The following is an 18,244-nucleotide window of genomic DNA, read 5'->3' on the forward strand; positions in this document are numbered from 1 at the left end:
GAATGACACAGGTTTGAATTGTGCAGATGCACTTACACGTGGATTTTTTACAACACTGTAAATGTGTTTTCTTTTATGATTTCCTTAACATTTTCTTTAGCTTACTTTATGTGTAAGAATATGGCATATACTGTATACACAAAATATGTGTTAATCTATTGATGTTATTGGTAGGGCTTCTGGTCAACAGTAGGCTATTAGTAAAGTTTGGGGGGAGTCAAAAGTTGCACATGGACTTTCAACTGTGCAGGGGATTGTTGTCCCTAACCCCCATATTGTTCAAGGGTCAACTGTAATGTTAGGTGATGATACATTCTATGAAGAAAAACAAAACAGGGTAAGAGAGATAGAGATAAGGGGACTTTGTGCGGAGAGTTGATGGAAATGAGGGAATCATCTATCTGGATATCTGGGAGAAGAACCTTCCAGATAGAGGGAACAGTAAGTGCAAAGGCCTCGATGCAGGAGCATACCTGCCCTACTTTTGGAACACCAAGGAGGTTCTTATGTGAAGAGGTATGGGAAGGGGTAGTTAGATCACTTAGGGCTCTGTAGACCTTGGTTGAGGACTTTGTTTATTCTGAGTATGATGGAGAGTCAATGTAGGTTTTGAGCAGAGAAGTAACATGCTCTACTTTTTTTTTTTTTAATCTACTTTTTAAAAGCCTCTTTCCGGTTGCTGGTGAAATACAGGGCATGTTGTGGTGGGTGGCGGTGGGGTGGGGGTGCTGCAGCAAGGATGGAAGTTCTCCCAAGGGTGACCAATTTGTCCTAGTTTGCCTGAGACTTTCCTGTTTTTAGTGTCAAAAATCTGCTGTTCTGGAAACGTCCTCAGTCCAGGGCAAATGGGGATGGCTGGTCACCCTACAGGGAGACCAGTACTCAAAGTGGGGGAGGGCAGTGCTTAGAAAGAAGTGATAGTGATGGGACAGTGGTTACATTCTGGATGTGTGTTGAAGGCAAGGCCTAATGATTGTGCTCATGGAGCAAATGTGGCCACAAGAGAATAAAAGGAGTCCAGGGTGACTTACAGTCTCTTGGTCTGAACAACTGGAAGGACAGAGTTGCCATTTATGGAGAGGAGGAAGTCTGGGGTAGGTTTTGGAGGCTGGATGATCAGAAGTTTGGGGGGCATGTTAGTTTGAGATAACGTAATAGACTTAATCCCCGTAATGGTAGGCATGTCAACCAGGCTATTAGGTGAATGAGTTCAAAGTCCTGGGGAGCAGTTTGGGCTGGATATAAATAAAGTGTGAGTTGTCAGTCAGTGCATGTATAATATTTAAAACCACAGTCTGGATGAGATCACAGAGGGAATGAATATACATAGAAGGCTGAAGACCGAGCCCTGGGGCACATTGACATTGAGAGATCAGGGAAAAGAGAAGAAATCAGCAAAGACAATGAAAAGCAGGAGTGAGTGAGATAGGAGAGCCAAGGGCAAGTGGAACCTGGAGGGAAATCTGTGCTGAATAGTCACAGGCTAGGGGACTAGAAAGAAGGAATTGAATGGTGCCAAGAAGCTGAGCTAGGCCCAGGGTTGTGCCTGCAGGGAGGCTGACTTGGGCTTCATTTAGGGAAGGGCTTTCTGACTGAGCTGCCACAGGAGGTGTGGCAAGTCCCTGATTCAGGTGAGTCCTGAAGCATTGGCTGCTGGGTAGAAGAGGTCTACCTCCAGGCCTCAAGCATCTGACAGGAGTTGGAGTAGCAGCTGTCAAAGTCCCTTCAAACTGGAGATGATGGGATTCTGGGAAGCCAACAGAAACAACTGTCACAGAGTTGGGGGGCTAAGCTGAGCCTTGAAATGTAAGTGGGTGTTCAGTTGGGGGGAAGTGGGGAGGGCACTCCTAGGTGGAGGAGCATTATGAGCAAAAGTCCAGAGATGTGAATAGGCAGGGTCTGTTCAAGAGTCTGGCCTGGTCAGAGGGGAAGGTATGTAAAGGATAGGGAGGAAGGTGAGGCTGGAAAAAGATGTAGGGCCAGATGGTGGGGAGCTCCTATAGGGCCTGATGCTCAGGAAAGATTGGCTAACACTTGTTGAAGGAAGGTAACTAAACAAAAGAGAGATTGTAAGAGTCAAGGACTGAGGTGTTGATCACTTAGTTCCCTTGAACAGGTTGACAGGTATCCATCAACTGTTTCTTAAAGCCCAGCAACATGGATAGACCCTTGAGAGACTTGGGTCCCTTTCCTGGGGTCCTGTCTTCACCGTAAGGGGTGGGGGACAGACAGTTCAGTGGGTGGATCAGTCCCTGGAAGTAGAGACACACTATGCCTATAAGGACACCATTGGATAGAGTCCTTTCCTTCGTTTACCCAAGGCTTCACAAGCCCTGCCCCTAGAATGTTTAATGCTCAGAACTCAGTGACCTCACCTTTAGGGAACAATGGGGCTGAGCATTACAGGGACTCCTATTGGCTTGGCAGATGGGTAGGTGAGCTCCCTCTCCCCAGAGCCATCAGCTGGGTACCAGGGCTCGAAATTATGGATTCCCAGCGGGAGGACCTGAGCCTCCCTGGTGGTAAATGCCCCTTCAGTTCCTGCCCCTTGCTTTGTGCCTTAGCTCAGAGCAGGCACCCAGGGTAAACGTTTTACATGGATGGGGTGGTGGCTGCCTGCCTGGAGGTGTGCTAAGCAGTTAAGATATAGTTTCCTCTAGAAAACTAAGGATTGAGGGCAGAGATCATGTTTCTCTGCGGAACCAGAGGGGGGTTCTATGAATACCCTAGGGCTATCACAGCTGAATGGGTAAGGATATGGTGGAATGGGATGGGATACCTATGTCCTTGTCAACTGATAAACTTTAACTTCCTTGATGGGCCTTGCCTTTGGTAAGGCTTCTCAATCTGATGGATTGGATGGGGCCAGGATGGTGAATCAGAGGCTTGACCAAGCCTGGGCAGGTCATGCCCCCTCTAGACCTAACTTTCCTTATCTGTAAAGGACTAAAGATGGCCTCTTAACCTCCCTGGAAATCTAGCATTGACTAAATAAGAGAATGATGGGACAAGTCAATGAGGGAAGGGAGGAACGGAGAGTGGTTAAGTGGATGGGATAATTGATGAAAGGGTTAAGGGAAAGAATGAGAAACAGCTCAGGCCCCAATTAGAGCTATCAGCCAGCTTGCCTCTTTTTCTTTCTTATTGCCTTAGTATGGGTCTCATTGTACTTTGGATTCCTGGGGCTGTGTTCTGTGGTAACCGGTGGCTGCATTCTCTTTCTGCACTGGAGGAAGAACTTGCGACGAGAAGAGCGTGCCCAGGAGTGGGTGAAAGTGATGAGAGCCGCCACGTTCACCTACAGCCCCCTGTTGTACTGGATTAACAAGCGTCGGCATTATGGCATGAACACAACTGTCAACACGGGCCCTCCCCCTGCTGTCACCAAGACCAAGACTGAGGTCCAGAATTCAGATCCTCTGTGGGAACTGGACGTCCCTGGGAGCAGGAGCTCTGTTGCCCAAGACAGCAGCCCCAAGGTGGAGGCCCCTGTCCCCCCGCAACCTGCACTGCAGCTGGTCCCCAGGCAGGCTTTACCTTCCCCAGTGCTGCAGTCCCGGACCAGCTCCCCACTCCTGGTGCCCATCTTTCAGGAGGTGCCCTTTGCCCCTTCCCTGTGCAACCTGCCCCCAATGCTGAACCACTCGGTCTCTTACCCTTTGGACACCTGTCCTGAAAGGAATGTCCACTTCCATTCCCTCCCCACGATGGTCCATGAAGACCACTGCTTCAGTGCCAAGGCTTTTGCCTCAGAATTATAGCCACCTCTCACTGAGGGTGGGAGCTGGAAGTATTATGGGCAGAGCAGGAAAATGGACCGAACCTCGGGGAGGTGGTATTGACACACAGACCAGAACTCATCTGGATGTCACATTATGAAAGACTAAAAAAAGTCCAAGGCTCCCTCGTGTCTTATTTGTCTTTAGGAGGGCAGTGTCCTTCCCCTGTCTGATGGGGGCACTTTGCAAACCTAGCTTAAGGTCACCAACGGGACCTTCATAAATGGGAACAGGAGGGTTGGCTGTGGGGAGACACAATGGAACTCAACATCCTTCTATTCAGTATTTGAGACCAAAAATGCATGCCAGGCCCTGGGCTAGGTATCCAAAGGCACTGCTGTTCTGTGTGACATTAAGCACAGCTGCCCCAAGAGTGATAGCTGCTGAGGGTGCATGAGCTATGGCGATTCACAGTGGTCATGGTCACATCACAGACAAGTCATCATGAGATCCATGAGCCACACTGCATTGCTGGCTGAACTGCATTCTTTGTTAACATTGATGATGCACTGAGTTATGGGTGTCTCTGCATTATGTCTGATACAAGAAAACTGCCAAATGGACACCACAATCCTCCTCTTACAAAGGAAGAGACAGGTTCCAAGGGCGTCTGCCATATCGTTTTTATGCTGCAGAGCCAGGTCTCAAATTTCCATCTTCCTGGCATCAAAGTTCTTGGTCTTCTCAGCATTCCCCATAGTGTCCCTTCCCTATGATAAGTCTTGTTAGAAAACACTTGGCAAATGATTGTGTGTGTGTCTGGAGGGTGTAATTAACTTGGTCCATGGATTGGCTTAGGAGGTCTGGTCATTGAACCCCCTAAAATTACACACAAAATGTACTTTTTTTTTAATCTTAAAAAAGTTTTTTTAATGTTTATTTTTGAGAGAGTGTGAGTGGGGGGTGGACAGATGATCCGAAGCGGGCTCTGTGCAATGCAGCATGTGCAATGCAGGGCTCCAACTCATGAACCATGAGATCATGACCTGAGCTGAAGTTGGATGCTCAACCGACTGAGCCACCCAGGCACCCCTCCTTTTTTTCTTCTTTTTAAAATGTTTCTCAAACGCATCCATGGACCCTCCAAAAGTAAATATCCACTACATGGGGATATTTTTGTACATTTTGGAAACAATCCTAAAAGAAGAGACAAAGAGAATACTGGCTATGAGGTCTGACTTTATTTACTTTTTATTTTTTTTTAATGTTTGGTTTTTTTTTTTGAGAGAGAAAGAGTGTGAGTGGGGGAGGGGCAGAGAGAGAGGGAGACACAGAATCAGTAGCAGGCTCCAGTCTCTGAGCTGTCGTCACAGAGCCTGACATGGGGCTCGAACTCACAGACCGTGAGATCATCACCTGAGCTGAAGTTGGATGCTTAACTGACTGAGCCACCCAGGTGCCCTGGTCCCACTTTAAAGATAAGAAACCCCAGCTCTCCCCCAGGATATAAAATTTCCCCTTCACTTTAGGCATGAAGACATCATCTCACCATAATTGTAAATGAGGTAAGCTTTCTGTAGTCTTCCTGAAGGGAAAGGCCACCGATTGTGTATGTTTGCTTCTGTGTGTGAAATCCCAGAACCCTAGCAAACACGCAGAGCTAATTTTTCTCAGTGTGTGAAAAAGCCCCAGCCTCTATATGACCACTCTCTTGGAATGGATTTCTCCCACCATCCCCTACCCCTTTAGAAGGCAGTGGAACATTCCTTGTAAACATGCTCTTCCACTGAATCTTACAAAAGCAACTCCCAAGAACCAAAAAAACCCCAAACACAAAACACCAATGGAGACCTAAGTGGAGCTTGGTTGATACAGAGAGGGGAAGGGACTCACTCTTCCCTTGCCCCACCCTCTTCAACACTGCAGATGCCTAAGCAGCAGCCTTCACTTTTAGGGCAGATTCTGCAGTTCTTAAAGCAGACTCTTTACCATCTGTTAGTTTTTGTTTTTGGAAGGAGGGAGTCTATATAAGGATCAAAGGTTTTTTCCTTAGTAATTGAAGGTCGGAGGAGAGGGGGACCTTTAGTCACAGACACAGTGGGAGAAAAAGGAAATGTTTTATTTAGATAAATTAAAATAGCTGTATTACCTATATGAAATAAGCAAAGCTTAAGTCATAGAGACCTTGAATTCACTCCCTAAATAGAACCGAAATTGCTTATACAGTACCAAAATAGCTCCACTAAAGCAAAGTAGATTTACATTTCTTAATATGAGAAAACAACAAGGTAGGTTAGGTTCGTATAACAAACAATACACACTCTGTAATAAGTCTCAGGAATACCCAAATGTGTTCTGGTTTGGATATGAAAGAAGGAACCACATCTAGCTGGTGTCCATAAGCCAATGAGGTGTGTAGCAAACAAAAGCTGCCACTAAAAACAACTCAACAGCAGGCCATTATGAGTATGAGCCCATCACCGTCAAAGTCTTCAACTGTGACGAGCAAGACTGGCGCAGTAGGAGTAGGGGGCAACAGGGTTACGTCCAGCAAAGCAACATAAAGTGAGGAAACACCAATGGAAGGAAAAGTTGTTGGTGGCAGATGAAGGGTGTCCTCTTCAGCTTTGCTGTATCAGACACATTCCTAAATGCCAGGTCCCTCTCTGCCCGTAAAATGACACTACAGTCACCCCTAAGCCAGGTTCTCTATTCCTTTGATTCTTCTCTTCCTGGAATACCTTTTTGGTCCTCTGATTTATAGGGAGGCTCTCTAAGTAAACATGATCCCAGATAGTAAGGCAAAAGAAAAAAAAGGGGCCAAGAAGCAGTGCTTTGGGTAACTTAGGAAAGCAGCAGCAGTAGGCGCTGCCAGAGTGAAAAGGTAAAAGTATTTGAAACAAAAACCAAAACCCAATCTTCCCCTGAGATGAGGCAGGAAAGGCTTGACTACAGCTCAGAAGTCCCAGGTTGGAGAAGTTAAGACCACTTACAAATAAAACTCCCAAATTAACACTGAGTGAGTGGCTTATAAAACTCTTAAGCCAATGAATCTGCTCAACCTGGAACAAAAGAGTTCAACATGCCCTGCTTCAGTCTGGGAGACAGGGCAGCAGTTATGGCAAAGGGATTCAGCTGCGAGTGAAGCAGAAACACCTCCACCAGTTTGGTAGGGAAGAGGTACATACAGCTAGCCCTGGGACAATGCTAGCTAGCCAGATAAGCTGGAGGTGGGACGGACAGGTGATCAACTGGAAAACAAAACTGACTTCTCCAGGTACAGCTATCTGGTACAAAAGAAAAGTACAGGCAACAAAGAGTTAAGGTGTCCTCAAAGTATCTGCCTATGAATAAGAATTTGAAACCAAAAAGGACAAGCTACATTACCCTCAAGTATATTTCATATAAATCAGTTCTCAAAAAAATACCTTCCAGGTACAGACATACTATTTATGGTACAGTATATACAAATATAGCAGTATAATTCAATTTATTGCTAGAATTTTATTTGGTTGTTACAAAATCTGTAAGGGTATATATATTTAAAAAGGGGGTGGGCATGGAAGGCAGCCAGAAGAAAAAGAGTTATCTTCAAGGTACCTAAAGTGCCAGGCTAATTTTATACTATATTTTAACCTTTCCAAGAAAGTGAAATAGCTCAGATGGGCAAGGGAGTTTTTTTGTTTTTTTCAAAAGACAGAAAGAAGCACAAGCCATTATGAGGTAAGCAGACACATTCATGGGAAAAGACTTCATCTTGCTTAAACTAAACTTTAATACTTTCAGAAAAAAAAAAATCAAGGTTAGCCAACACTAAACTGAACATCATATAAAGAAAAAACCCAGCCCTAAAATGTTTAAGAGTGTGCGACTGCATCCACAGGTAACAGGGCAACTTGGATAAAGTTAAAACAGAAATGAGCCCTACTAAAGAAGTCTATGCCATGAAACCTGTAGTTTCTCCCTGACGTGGCCTACGGCACCAGTTAAGTTTCGTGAAGTTTTTCCTTTTGTGTTGCCCAAAGCCTGCTTCTACGAACAGCACAGCACACACACAGATGTAATTCCTTCCGGTCTGGGGACCTTTCCTACTTTTCTGGGGGCCTACAGAAATATTTAAAGGGAGAAGTATTGCACTTGCTTGTTATGAGATCTGAAGAAACTTGCTGCCATCAAGTGAAGCGCCTGGTCCAGGCCAGCTCCACGTGGTTTGGCATCCTCTGGACAGAACCCCTGTAGCCACTTCTGAGCTGACAACTGGTAGGGAACCTAACAGGATTTCATGTGCTGCATTTCACAACTTCTCTGGTTTCAGGCCACAGAGGAACGTAGGAGGTTCTTCTTGGCAAAAACCTTCAGGTAAAACCTCAAGGAGTTTCCTGGGTCAAAAGGAGGGGCAAAGCTATCCTCTAAGGCTCCTCCTGGGTAGCCAGGCTGTGATAGTGAGTGAAAGTGCTGCCCTGCCCCTCAGAACGGAGACCGCATCAGAGGTGGCGGTCAGCTCTGGCTTGAGGATGGACTTCGGTGGGTGGGTGAAGATAATCTAGCTCACTCAGTGGGGAACACGTAGCTCCCCACGGGATAACTTTTTATGCTCATCAACACTGAAATAGGATTAAAAGTGAGAAAAAACCCCCAACGAGACTTCTCTGGTTCAGAGGTTGGGATTAGCTGAGGGGACAGGAACAAAAAGCCAGAATCTTATTTTCCTGAGCCTGGGGGCAGCACACTGTGCTACAGTGTCACCTCACCTCCCCAAATCTATTCCTCCAGCTTCCATGCCAAACCCCGTGGCAGCACCTAAAGGAGACATGGACATACTTTCCGCAGTTACCAGATCAGCGATTTTTAATAACAAGTCATTTGTTCACATCCTGTTTCAAACCATTCTTCCTACTTCCCACAAAATGTGCACAATTCTTTCTTTCATTTTAAATATTTACAAACAGAAAAGGTCTACCTTTTAAAGGAAAGACATTTTCTGAGTCTGTATAAAGTGCAGCTAATTTAAGGCAAATTTATGTGAAATATAAAAGGTGGCTTATTCTCTCTATATACACATTTTCCAGTTTTAAAAGATAAGGTTTCCTTCCCTAAAAAAAAAAAAAAAAAAAAAAAAGGAAAGAGGGAAAAAAGAGAGCTTGACTTTTTTCTGGCAATTTTTAAATTAAGATCTTACTGGTTTTAGGAAATCAGAGATTTCTGAATATCACATAAGTAAAATGGCCTTTTTTTAAAAAAATAATTTTATAGCTTTTTCAAACAAGTTAAAAGGTGACAATGTGTCTGCTACAGTAGTTTGGAGGACTGGAGGATTGATTGGTAAGTAAAACAGTTGTTCTTGTTAGGTGAGTAGATATTAGGTAGTCCTGGTGTATAGCATTTCTAAAATATGCCTGATGAGACTAGACACCTAAAGCTACCCTTAGCTCCAGGAATGAATATCTTCCATCGCCATCAGAATCAAACTCTTTCAAAGTCTCTAGTCCTGGCACGGCAGAACCTAAGGAGTTCCAGATTTCCTGGTAGGTCAGCTTTCCATCCATGTCTTGGCCAGTCTTGTGGAATAAATCCTGAAGATCTGTTAAAAAGGAATTACAGAATGTGTATGTCTACACATATAGCTAAATTTACTTAACAGTTTATTTATTTATTTTAATTAATTAGTTTATTTTAAAGTTTACTTATTTTTGAGAGAAAGCGTATGTGCGTGCAGGTGTGTATGTGTGTGTGTAGGAGAGGGTCAGAAAGCGAGGGGGGAGAGAGAGGATCCCAAACAGGCCCTTCACTGTCAGCACAGAGCCTGAGGGACTTGGACCCATGAACTGTGAGAACATGACCTGAGCCGAAATCAAGAGTCAGACACTTAACTGACTGGGCTACCCAAGTGCCCCAAATTTACTTAACAGTTTAAAAAGCAGCCTCGGGGCGCCTGGGTGGCGCAGTCGGTTAAGCGTCCGACTTCAGCCAGGTCACGATCTCGCGGTCCGCGAGTTTGAGCCCCGCGTCGGGCTCTGGGCTGATGGCTCAGAGCCTGGAGCCTGTTTCTGATTCTGTGTCTCCCTCTCTCTCTGCCCCTCCCCCGTTCATGCTCTGTCTCTCTCTGTCCCAAAAATAAATAAACGTTGAAAAAAAAAAAATTTAAAAAGCAGCCTCAACTGAATGCAAAGCACTAAAAGAAAAGCTATTTTGCAGACTCTGTTTCCAAAAGATAAAGTTCAGTATCTCACTAAATCAGAAAGATGATTCTTGATCCTTTACGAATGAGAAGAATTACTGAATGACACTATCCTTCCAAAACAGAAGCAGTGACAGATAATCACAGGAGAAATGAGTGGGCTGGGCTTTCTCCCCAAGGCCTTCCTTTTAGATTTTCCAGATTTTATTCTTATGTTGGACGGGTAAAAAGGACTGCAGAAGCCTCAAGAGCTAATGGTAGGAGCTGAGCCTGTAAAACAGACTATAGCATATTGTTAGTTAAACAGAATTACCGTATGATCCAACAATTCCATTCCCAGGTATATACTCAAAAGAAATGAAAACATATGCCCATACAAAAACTCGTACGTGAATATTCACAGCTGCATTATTCCTAATAGCCAGAAGGCAGAAACAATCCAAATGTCCATTAGCTGATGAATGGATAAAATGTAGTATTATCCATATAATGGAATATTATTCAGCCATATAAAGGAATGAAATACTGCTACATGCTACAATATGATGAACCCTGAAAACAGGCTAAGTGAAAGAAGCATATACAAGGCCATGGATCCTATGATTCCATTTATATGAAACACCAGCACAGGCAAATCCAAAGATTTTGGTTGAAAGATTAGTGGTTGCCAGGGGCTTGGAGTGGGGGAATAGAGAGTGAGTGTTTAATGGGTACAGGATTTCTTCTGGGGAATTAGATAATGGTGATGGTTGTACAATGTGGATTATACATTTTAAAAGGGTGAATACTATGATACTATGACTTATATGTCAATTAAAAAAAAAAAAGAACCAGAGGGCTACAGATCTCTTCAAAGTGGTATATATGGTATAAAGCATCAGGCACATGTGCTCTCTCTCTCTCCCAGCTAAGAGACAGCACTATCACCAGTTGATCTGTAGCTTCTTTTTTAGTTCTAAGATATTATTTGAGCCAATAGGATTGGAGAGTTTCCATCAATGGTCTCTTCTGGTATTTTCTCAAGGGCCCCATAATGAACACGTAGGAGGGCCGGTTATTCACATAATATTTTAAAAGGACTTGATTGTGTCCCCACAGAATGACTTAGTAGATTTAGTCTCTAATATCAAGAGACAGTCATGAGGCTTAGGTTTCCTTAAAAGTCTTCCTAAATCTCTTTCCTCTCTTCACGTAGCCAGCTCCACCTGTAGATTCTGTAGGCCTCTTGCTGTTTGGTACTCAGGAAGAACAGAAACGGCCTGAAGCGGGGGAAGCAGTGCAAGGTGCAGTCCATCAAGGAGTTTTGCAGACAAGCTTCTGAAGAAGGCCCTGCTTTCACTCCTGAGACAGCCCCAGCAAAGCAGCTCAAGAGTCTCAAAAGCTCTGAAAGCCAGAAAAGCAGGTGGGACACTTGTTCTCAATGGCTGCCACCAAGTGGCTAGCTGGAAAATGTGTTTTGTGTGTGTCTCTATATAGGGCGTGAGTTTATAAAATGTGCTATGCACTTGGTAGCAGTATTCAAATAAAAATCCTATTGCTGCTTTGGGTCATTTCAAAAGTGTAGTCATCCAAAGTATCCGAGGCCAATGTTAAGGATTGAAGTATAAATGTTAAGATGGCTATTTCTCAATCTGCTCTATCAGTCTTTCCTCCATGCATTCTCATCAATTCTTGATGTAATAAATGCAAAGTGGGAGAAGGCACTTGTGTTGCCAGTAAACACAATTTAGCATTCTTCTGTCTCCCCAGAAAACAGAAAGAAAAAAACTTGGAGATAAGATGAAAAAGTAATGCATTTATATGGCAATAGAAATTTAAGTCTTCTATGCTTTACACATTAATTGTAGGCTGTAGATAACTCATTCACGTAACAAATATTCACGTGTACCAGGCATTATGCTAGGGGCTGGGAGTAAAGCCAATTTTCTATCTCCCCAGGAAATTACAACACAGTGACATGTGTTACACAGGGGCAAACATAAGATATTATAAAAGAGCATACACAGGAAGAACCTAATCCAGTCCTGGGAGGTAAGAAAATGTTTTCTGGTGGAATGGTATCTAAGTTAAGATGGAGAGCCAGACAAATGTAGGTGGACAGGAATGGGTGATTTTCCAAGCAGTTAGCGAATGCAAAATCAGGAGACTCTAAACATCACCACGAAGGATAGCACACACTGCTGGAAGCAAGGCAAACATGGTTTTTCTGTGAATCATATCCTTCCTACTGTTTATCTTGCTGGTTTTCAGCCAGAGGACCCCTCTTTTTTTAGAGGGCCTTAGCAAACAGTATTTGCTATCTCAGGGTATTATGGTTGCTTGTTTGCCTTCTCCACTAGACTGTCACATCCTTGAGGAAAGTGAGATCGTGTCTTACACTGTATTTTTACTGCTTAGCACTGGGTCTAATTAGGCACTCACTGAATGAATGAAGACTCTACAGTGCATTGGTTGAGAGTGCAAACTTGGGTGTCAGGCTGTCTTGGTGTGAATTTTGCTTTAGCCTGATACTTGCTGTGTGGACTTAGGCAGTTTCCCTACCAATAAAATGGGTAGAATACATGAATATTTATGTTCCCAGGATCGTTCAGAGTATTATATAATATAATATATATATTATATAATAATAATATATAATATAATGCATATCATACCAAGTATCTGGCTCACAGAAAGTACTCAATGTTAATTATAATTATATAATTATATATAAAAGAATTATAATTATTTTTCTTATAAGTTAAAAAAATTAAAAATTTATAGCTTTGAACATTTCCCCTATTATTCCATGGTATAAACATTTACCTTTTAAAAAAAATTTTTTTTAATGCTTATTTTGGAGAGAGACAGAGACAGAATGCGACTGGGTTAGGGGCAGAGAGAGAGGGAGACAGAATTGGAAGCAGGCTCCAGGCTCCAAGCTGTCAGCACAGAGCCCTACACGGGGCTTGAACTCATGAGCTGTGAGATCATGACCTGAGCTGAAGTCGGAAGCTCAACCGACTGGGCCACCCAGGCGCCCCTAAGCATTTACCTTTGATGCTAGAAATTCCTGGTAGGGCAATAGGTCTTAGCTGGGCAGTTTTCTCAATGTGATCTCCATAAGACGGTGGAGATTTTGGCAATGCTGATGGCTTTGATGTGAAACTCTGTACTTGCTCTGTAACAAACATATATTGTTTTATAGTATTATCAAACCTGACACCAAAATAAACCAGTACTAAAGGTCACCTTTTAGGGTAATTACATACATACCAAGTAGCACAGTGACTGTGTGAAGTTAAAGGCATGGATTGAGATACGTTGTGTGGGTAAGTGAAGATCATACAGTATCCTATAACATTAAGGTTTAAGCTGTGGTCCCATGGGAAGCTCTTCTAGTACAAGTTAGCTTTACATAGGTTTAGATGCTAAGAGTTTAAGCTGCAAGTGAGAATAGCATTGGATGTCTGATACCCTAGGAGCCATACCGTAAGTCTGATGTGGGGTATGTGCCACCAGATCAGCTGGTGCTGAAAGAGGGCTGTCACACAATTATGTAGCATGATGTTAGGACAAGGCCTCCCATTGTAGACTGTTCCCCTACCCAAAAGAGAGTAAGAGAGGATGTAATGTTTTCCCCAAAATGAAAAATATTTGTGGGGGGTAGGGGCCAAAGCCAATCCAGTCCAGTGCTTTAGTTATGTCCTTGAGGCATCTGCTAATATTGATTAGGTATGTCCCTCCCTAAAGCCAAGGGCCTTTCCAACTCAATGATCCCATCATTATTTGCTAATGGTTTTTCAGAAGGACTAATATTTATTTTTAAGTACATTTTATGCACTTAGAGTAATGAAAAGACTTCCGTAAACAACATATAGGGCTGGTTTAATATATACTATGACAGTTACATTTTTGCCCATAATTGGATGCAGACAGCATGGAGAAGTCTATTTCAAGCTAAACATTACCCATTCTTTCCTTAATAGACTGGAATACAAATCATGTACAAAATGGTTTTTCCTAAATGAAACCAAAGTGTATCATCTTCATCTCGGTGCACTCAGGCATCATTCCCTCGGTCTGATCAGTCCTGCTGGAACACCTGTCCCCACTCCCTGTGTGGGAGGCGAGCTGCCCAAGCCTACATGAGACATGCAGAAGCCAGCCCTGAGTATCTCACCTTTGTCGGTGGTGTCTGGTGGCCTGTTGCTCTCAGGCTTGTTTGTGAGAGCACTGATCAGCTGCAGTCTCTCTCTGAGCTTGGATACTTGAGAATCTGAACTATCTTCTTTCTGTCCAAAATAAAGACCACAGAGGCTTAGGGTGGAGAGAAGACCTTACCTGATTCTTCGTTATGTTCCCAGAGCCTATTTAGCAGGAAATGCTTGACTTCCAGTAGGTTCCCTATTAAAGGTAATGAAGGAATGAATCAACAAATACTAGAGATACCTTTGGTACTCAGAGTTGATGAGGGCCTAGCTGGATTTGAGACTAGACCATTAGGGGACATTATGCGACAGGCAATGTGAGATCCACTGTGAATGTTTGGCTGATGGCGGAAGGCAGGCGTGTGTCAGCAGTAAAGGAAATGTACCCTTGCTCAGGTGCCCATGTAACACCCATTTCCTAAATGAGTAGATATTATTTTCTAGGAGCTATTTCACACTAAATACTTTTCCTGAATATCTTACTTCACCTTGTGACCAGATAACTTTAGGTAGAGTTTTATGCTCTTATCACCTTAAAAAAAAAAAAAAAAAAAAAAAGAAAAAAAGTCAACAAACCCTGGCTTTTCTTTGTCCCCCTCTCCCCCACCCCTGAGGGTTCAAGTGGTGGCAGGAGCTGTAAGAGCAGGAGGAGCTGTAGGAGAGCTGTAAAATTTCTAATTCCAAGTTTGACTTACTTACATCTTTTAAAAAAGATTTTCCAGGGGCGCCTGGGTGGCTCAGTCGGTTAAGCACCCAACTTCGGCTCAGGTCATGATCTCGCGGTCCATGAGTTCGAGCCCGGCGTTGGGCTCTGTGCTGACGGCTCAGAGCCTGGAGCCTGTTTCAGATTCTGTGTCTCCCTCTCTCTCTGACCCTCCCCCATTCATGCTCTGTCTCTGTCTCAAAAATAAATAAATGTTAAAAAAAAATTAAAAAAGTTTTTCCCTACACCCTTCCCTCATTTCCAGGATGATCCAGAGTGGCATACAAAAAATATATTTAATTATAAAAAGAGAGAAGTCTGGTTTCTATGAGGCTTAGGCTTTTTAAATTTTTTTTTTTTTTAATTTAAAAGAGAGAGAAAAAGCATAGCAGGGGAGAGGGGAGAAGAGGAGAGGGAGAGGAAAAGAGAGAGAGCGAGAGAATCTTAAACAGGCTTCATTGCACAGCATGGAGACTGACACAAGGCTTGATCCCATGACCTTGGGATTGTGATCTGAGCGAAAATCAAGAGTCGGATGCTCAACTGACTGAACCACCCAGGCGCCAAAGGCTTATTAGGCTTTTCTAACTGCTTAGGCTAGTGTGAAAGGTCCTGATCATGTGTTCAGTCAGAACACCAACTCATTACGTGTTTTGTTTTTTTTTTTTAATTCAATTATTTCTCTGACCTTCATTTCTACTCTAATAGTTATCATATAGAAGATCACTCGGGCTTATTAAGGGGCTAATATATGGACACAGATGACTAAAACTAGGTACTAAATACTTGAGGAATTTATGAAGAAATTAAAGAGAAATTATATCTGGTTAGGATGTGTAAATTAAGTAGGACAGAGGGACCAATACACTGGGATGACAGTTAAAAACATAAAGGGTCTGAAAGCAAAACCAGGAAATTTAGACAAAAAATGTGCATGATTCTGATGTTTATTTGATTCTGACGTTTACTGTTAAAATATGAACTGCTGGTAAAATCACTAGTTTCCATCAGTAACCACCTGTTACTTTTTGTGTTCAACATTTGTATCTGGATCTTCAATTTTTCTTGTCATTCCCCAGGTGAGGTATTTTTATTTATTTATTTTTTATAGAAGTAGTTAGAAAATGCAACAAAAGCCAAGATCACGAAGTATTAAAATCTTAATATATCTGGGCAATAGTTAAGGAAGAACAAATATAGATACAAAGTATTACATTGAAAACTGCCTGTCCTATGGTTCATTTCCAAGTTCATTTCCTCTGAACCTCATATCCTTGAGCTTCTCACACACAATATGCATCTGAGGTGGTATTTTAGCCACTTAGCCACAATCTTCCTGGCTTTTACTTTATAGCCCAGATCTTATAGTATTAAACAATACTCTAATCACAGAGAATGTTAACAAATAAACTTTATTTCCTGGGATATCAAAGCATATCACAGATTGTCTTATCTTGACAATATGTCAGGGAAGAACTTAAAAACAAAACAAAACAAAACAGGAAGGTACAAGGTGAAAGGAACTGGCTGAAGTTTAAATGGACTATGTAAGTACTGAGACTGCAATCTAAAAATAATGTTTAGGTTAGACAAGAGTTTTAGATGATCTATGCCTCTGTTCTCTGTTGTTAGTACAGATAACCTACTGTCATAGCTTAAAAGTAATTTCCTTAGGGAGCTTTCCTGACCTCTGTTAACACCCTCATCATACCCTGTAATTTTCCTTTGTAGCAGGTATCATACTCACAGTTATTATCTGTTCAATTATGTAGTAGTGATTTTCTGACTGATGGACTTTGAGTTCCATCAGAATAAGGGTCACATGTCTATCCTGCTCACTGCGGTCACCCCAGCTCCTCAAAAAGGGCTTGGCACAGGGTAGGTGCCTGATAAAGTATTCACCTATTCACTCATATGCTAATTTATTAATTACTCTGTCTTGAAGTCTCAGCAAACGAGACCAATGTGCTCCTTTAAAGAAAGAAACAGTTGCTCAAATGCACAAAGATGCTGTTGTGTTTTTTCTTTTTAAGTAATCTCTACCCCCAACACAGGGCTCGAACTCACCACCCTGAGATCAAGAATTGTACATTGTACCGACTGAACCAGCCAGACACCCCTCAAAAGGACAAAGATGCTGATGCATTATTCTTACTTCAAAAGAAGCCCCCTGTAATTTACCTTTATGCTCTGGGTTTTTAATGTATCCGTTCTGTTGGTCATTTGATGCAAGGACTCTCTTTTTAGAGTGGCGGCTCTATCATCCATCTTAAAAGGTAAAAACAAGATTAAAGGCAAACATTAAAACTTAAACATCTAGCACTTTTGAAACAAAGTAGTCAAACTGAAAGGTTCTCAGGACACTTTCAACAGAAATACCAATAGGAGAAGGAGAGGGGGAGAAAGGCAGCTGAGACACAAAGCTGAAACCGTCGCTTCACAAACTTTCATACTTCTAAAGTACAGAAGGTGAGGGGACTTATATACCCAGAGCCAGGCTAGGCATGACGCTGTTGGAAGAAAACAGCAGGACAGACGGTGCTATTAACGATTTCTTCTTCTGGAGAAAAATAAAGTGGAGGGGGAGGGACTGTACGGGGAGTCTGGGGCAGCAAATTCTCACAATTAGCCTTGAAAACCTTCAAGGCCCAACACTCATCAAACCACCCCAAATTCCTAGCCCCTACTTAGTTTAGTTGAGTTCAAAGGGGCTTTTTAAAATAAGGCTCCTTTAGGGCGCCTGGGTGGCTAAGTCAGTTTTAAATGTCCGACTCTTGATTTCGGCTCAAGTCATGATCTCACAGTTCATGAGTTGAGCCCCGTGTCAGGCTATGCACTGACACATACAGCCTGGTTGGGATTCTCTTTCTCTCTCTCTCTCTCTCTCTCTGCCTCTCCCTCTCAAAAATAAAAACATTAAAAAATAAATAAGTAAAATAAAACAAGGCTCCTTTAATCCTCACGGCTTTGTAGTAAATCCATGCCCTTGTAAAGCAGGAGTGGGGACAGGTCTTCTGACTCCACGCTCGAAGCCATGCCAGGCAAGCCACCAAGGCTCCACTGCGGCAGAGTCAGTTCAAACCCTGCCTGCCGGGTGCTGGAGTTCAACTTTACTTGTGGGCTTGCTTCTAGCTTTGCTGCTGACTTGAATTTATGCTACAATTCCCTGTTTTAGGTTTCCATTTCTTTACATATGCCTGTGTCTTTGTTGTATGAAATCTTTAAGGGTGGGGCCTGCAGCTATTAAAAAGCAATTCACATGGATCCCAGGACAATATAGAAAAAAACACATTTTATTAACAATACCATGAAAACCAGTAAACCACATGGTCTGCCAGCACCAATGACTCAGGTCACTATTTCCTCATGTAAAATGGGAGGATGGACTCAATGATCTCTCAAGTTGAGGAGCTGGTCTGACCTGGTCTGTTTTAAATGGCTTTCTCACATTATA

At 42.8% G+C, this 18,244-nt stretch overlaps 2 protein-coding genes across 6 annotated transcripts in view; one reads left to right on the top strand and one right to left on the bottom strand.

Moving 5' to 3' along the window:
* Positions 1–2,411: 2,411 nt before the first annotated feature.
* On the top strand, positions 2,412–3,901 carry TEX38 (testis expressed 38). Of its 3 annotated transcripts, none has more exons than XM_025912606.2 (2): positions 2,412–2,522; positions 3,154–3,901. In XM_025912606.2, the coding sequence occupies exons 1-2, from the start codon at positions 2,486–2,488 to the stop codon at positions 3,759–3,761; spliced, it is 645 nt and encodes a 214-aa protein (XP_025768391.1). In that variant the 5' UTR covers positions 2,412–2,485; the 3' UTR covers positions 3,762–3,901. The 3 variants fall into 3 exon arrangements, with proteins under 3 accessions (XP_025768391.1, XP_086573008.1, XP_086573007.1); XM_086716882.1 differs by having other exon boundaries at positions 2,441–2,522; positions 3,233–3,901; XM_086716881.1 differs by lacking the exon at positions 2,412–2,522 and adding an exon at positions 2,601–2,749.
* A 1,916-nt stretch (positions 3,902–5,817) lies between these two features.
* The window catches only part of EFCAB14 (EF-hand calcium binding domain 14), a 38,704-nt gene continuing 26,277 nt past the window's right edge, over positions 5,818–18,244 (bottom strand). For 2 of the 3 annotated variants that reach the window (XM_086716879.1, XM_025931483.2), the window contains 4 exons: positions 16,972–17,058; positions 14,060–14,171; positions 12,932–13,057; positions 5,818–9,300 (listed from right to left, as the gene is read on the bottom strand). In XM_086716879.1, coding sequence (XP_086573005.1) covers positions 9,125–9,300; positions 12,932–13,057; positions 14,060–14,171; positions 16,972–17,058 — 501 coding nt within the window. In that variant the 3' untranslated portion in view covers positions 5,818–9,124. Of the gene's footprint in view, positions 9,301–9,590; positions 9,642–9,872; positions 10,180–12,931; positions 13,058–14,059; positions 14,172–16,971; positions 17,059–18,244 lie in introns of those variants that run through there. The other variant, XR_015254677.1, reaches the window with a different exon arrangement.

Source organism: Puma concolor, chromosome C1, assembly GCF_028749965.1.
Source record: "Puma concolor isolate L17-30 chromosome C1, mPumCon1.1.hap2, whole genome shotgun sequence".
Taxonomy (NCBI): Eukaryota; Metazoa; Chordata; class Mammalia; order Carnivora; family Felidae; genus Puma; species Puma concolor.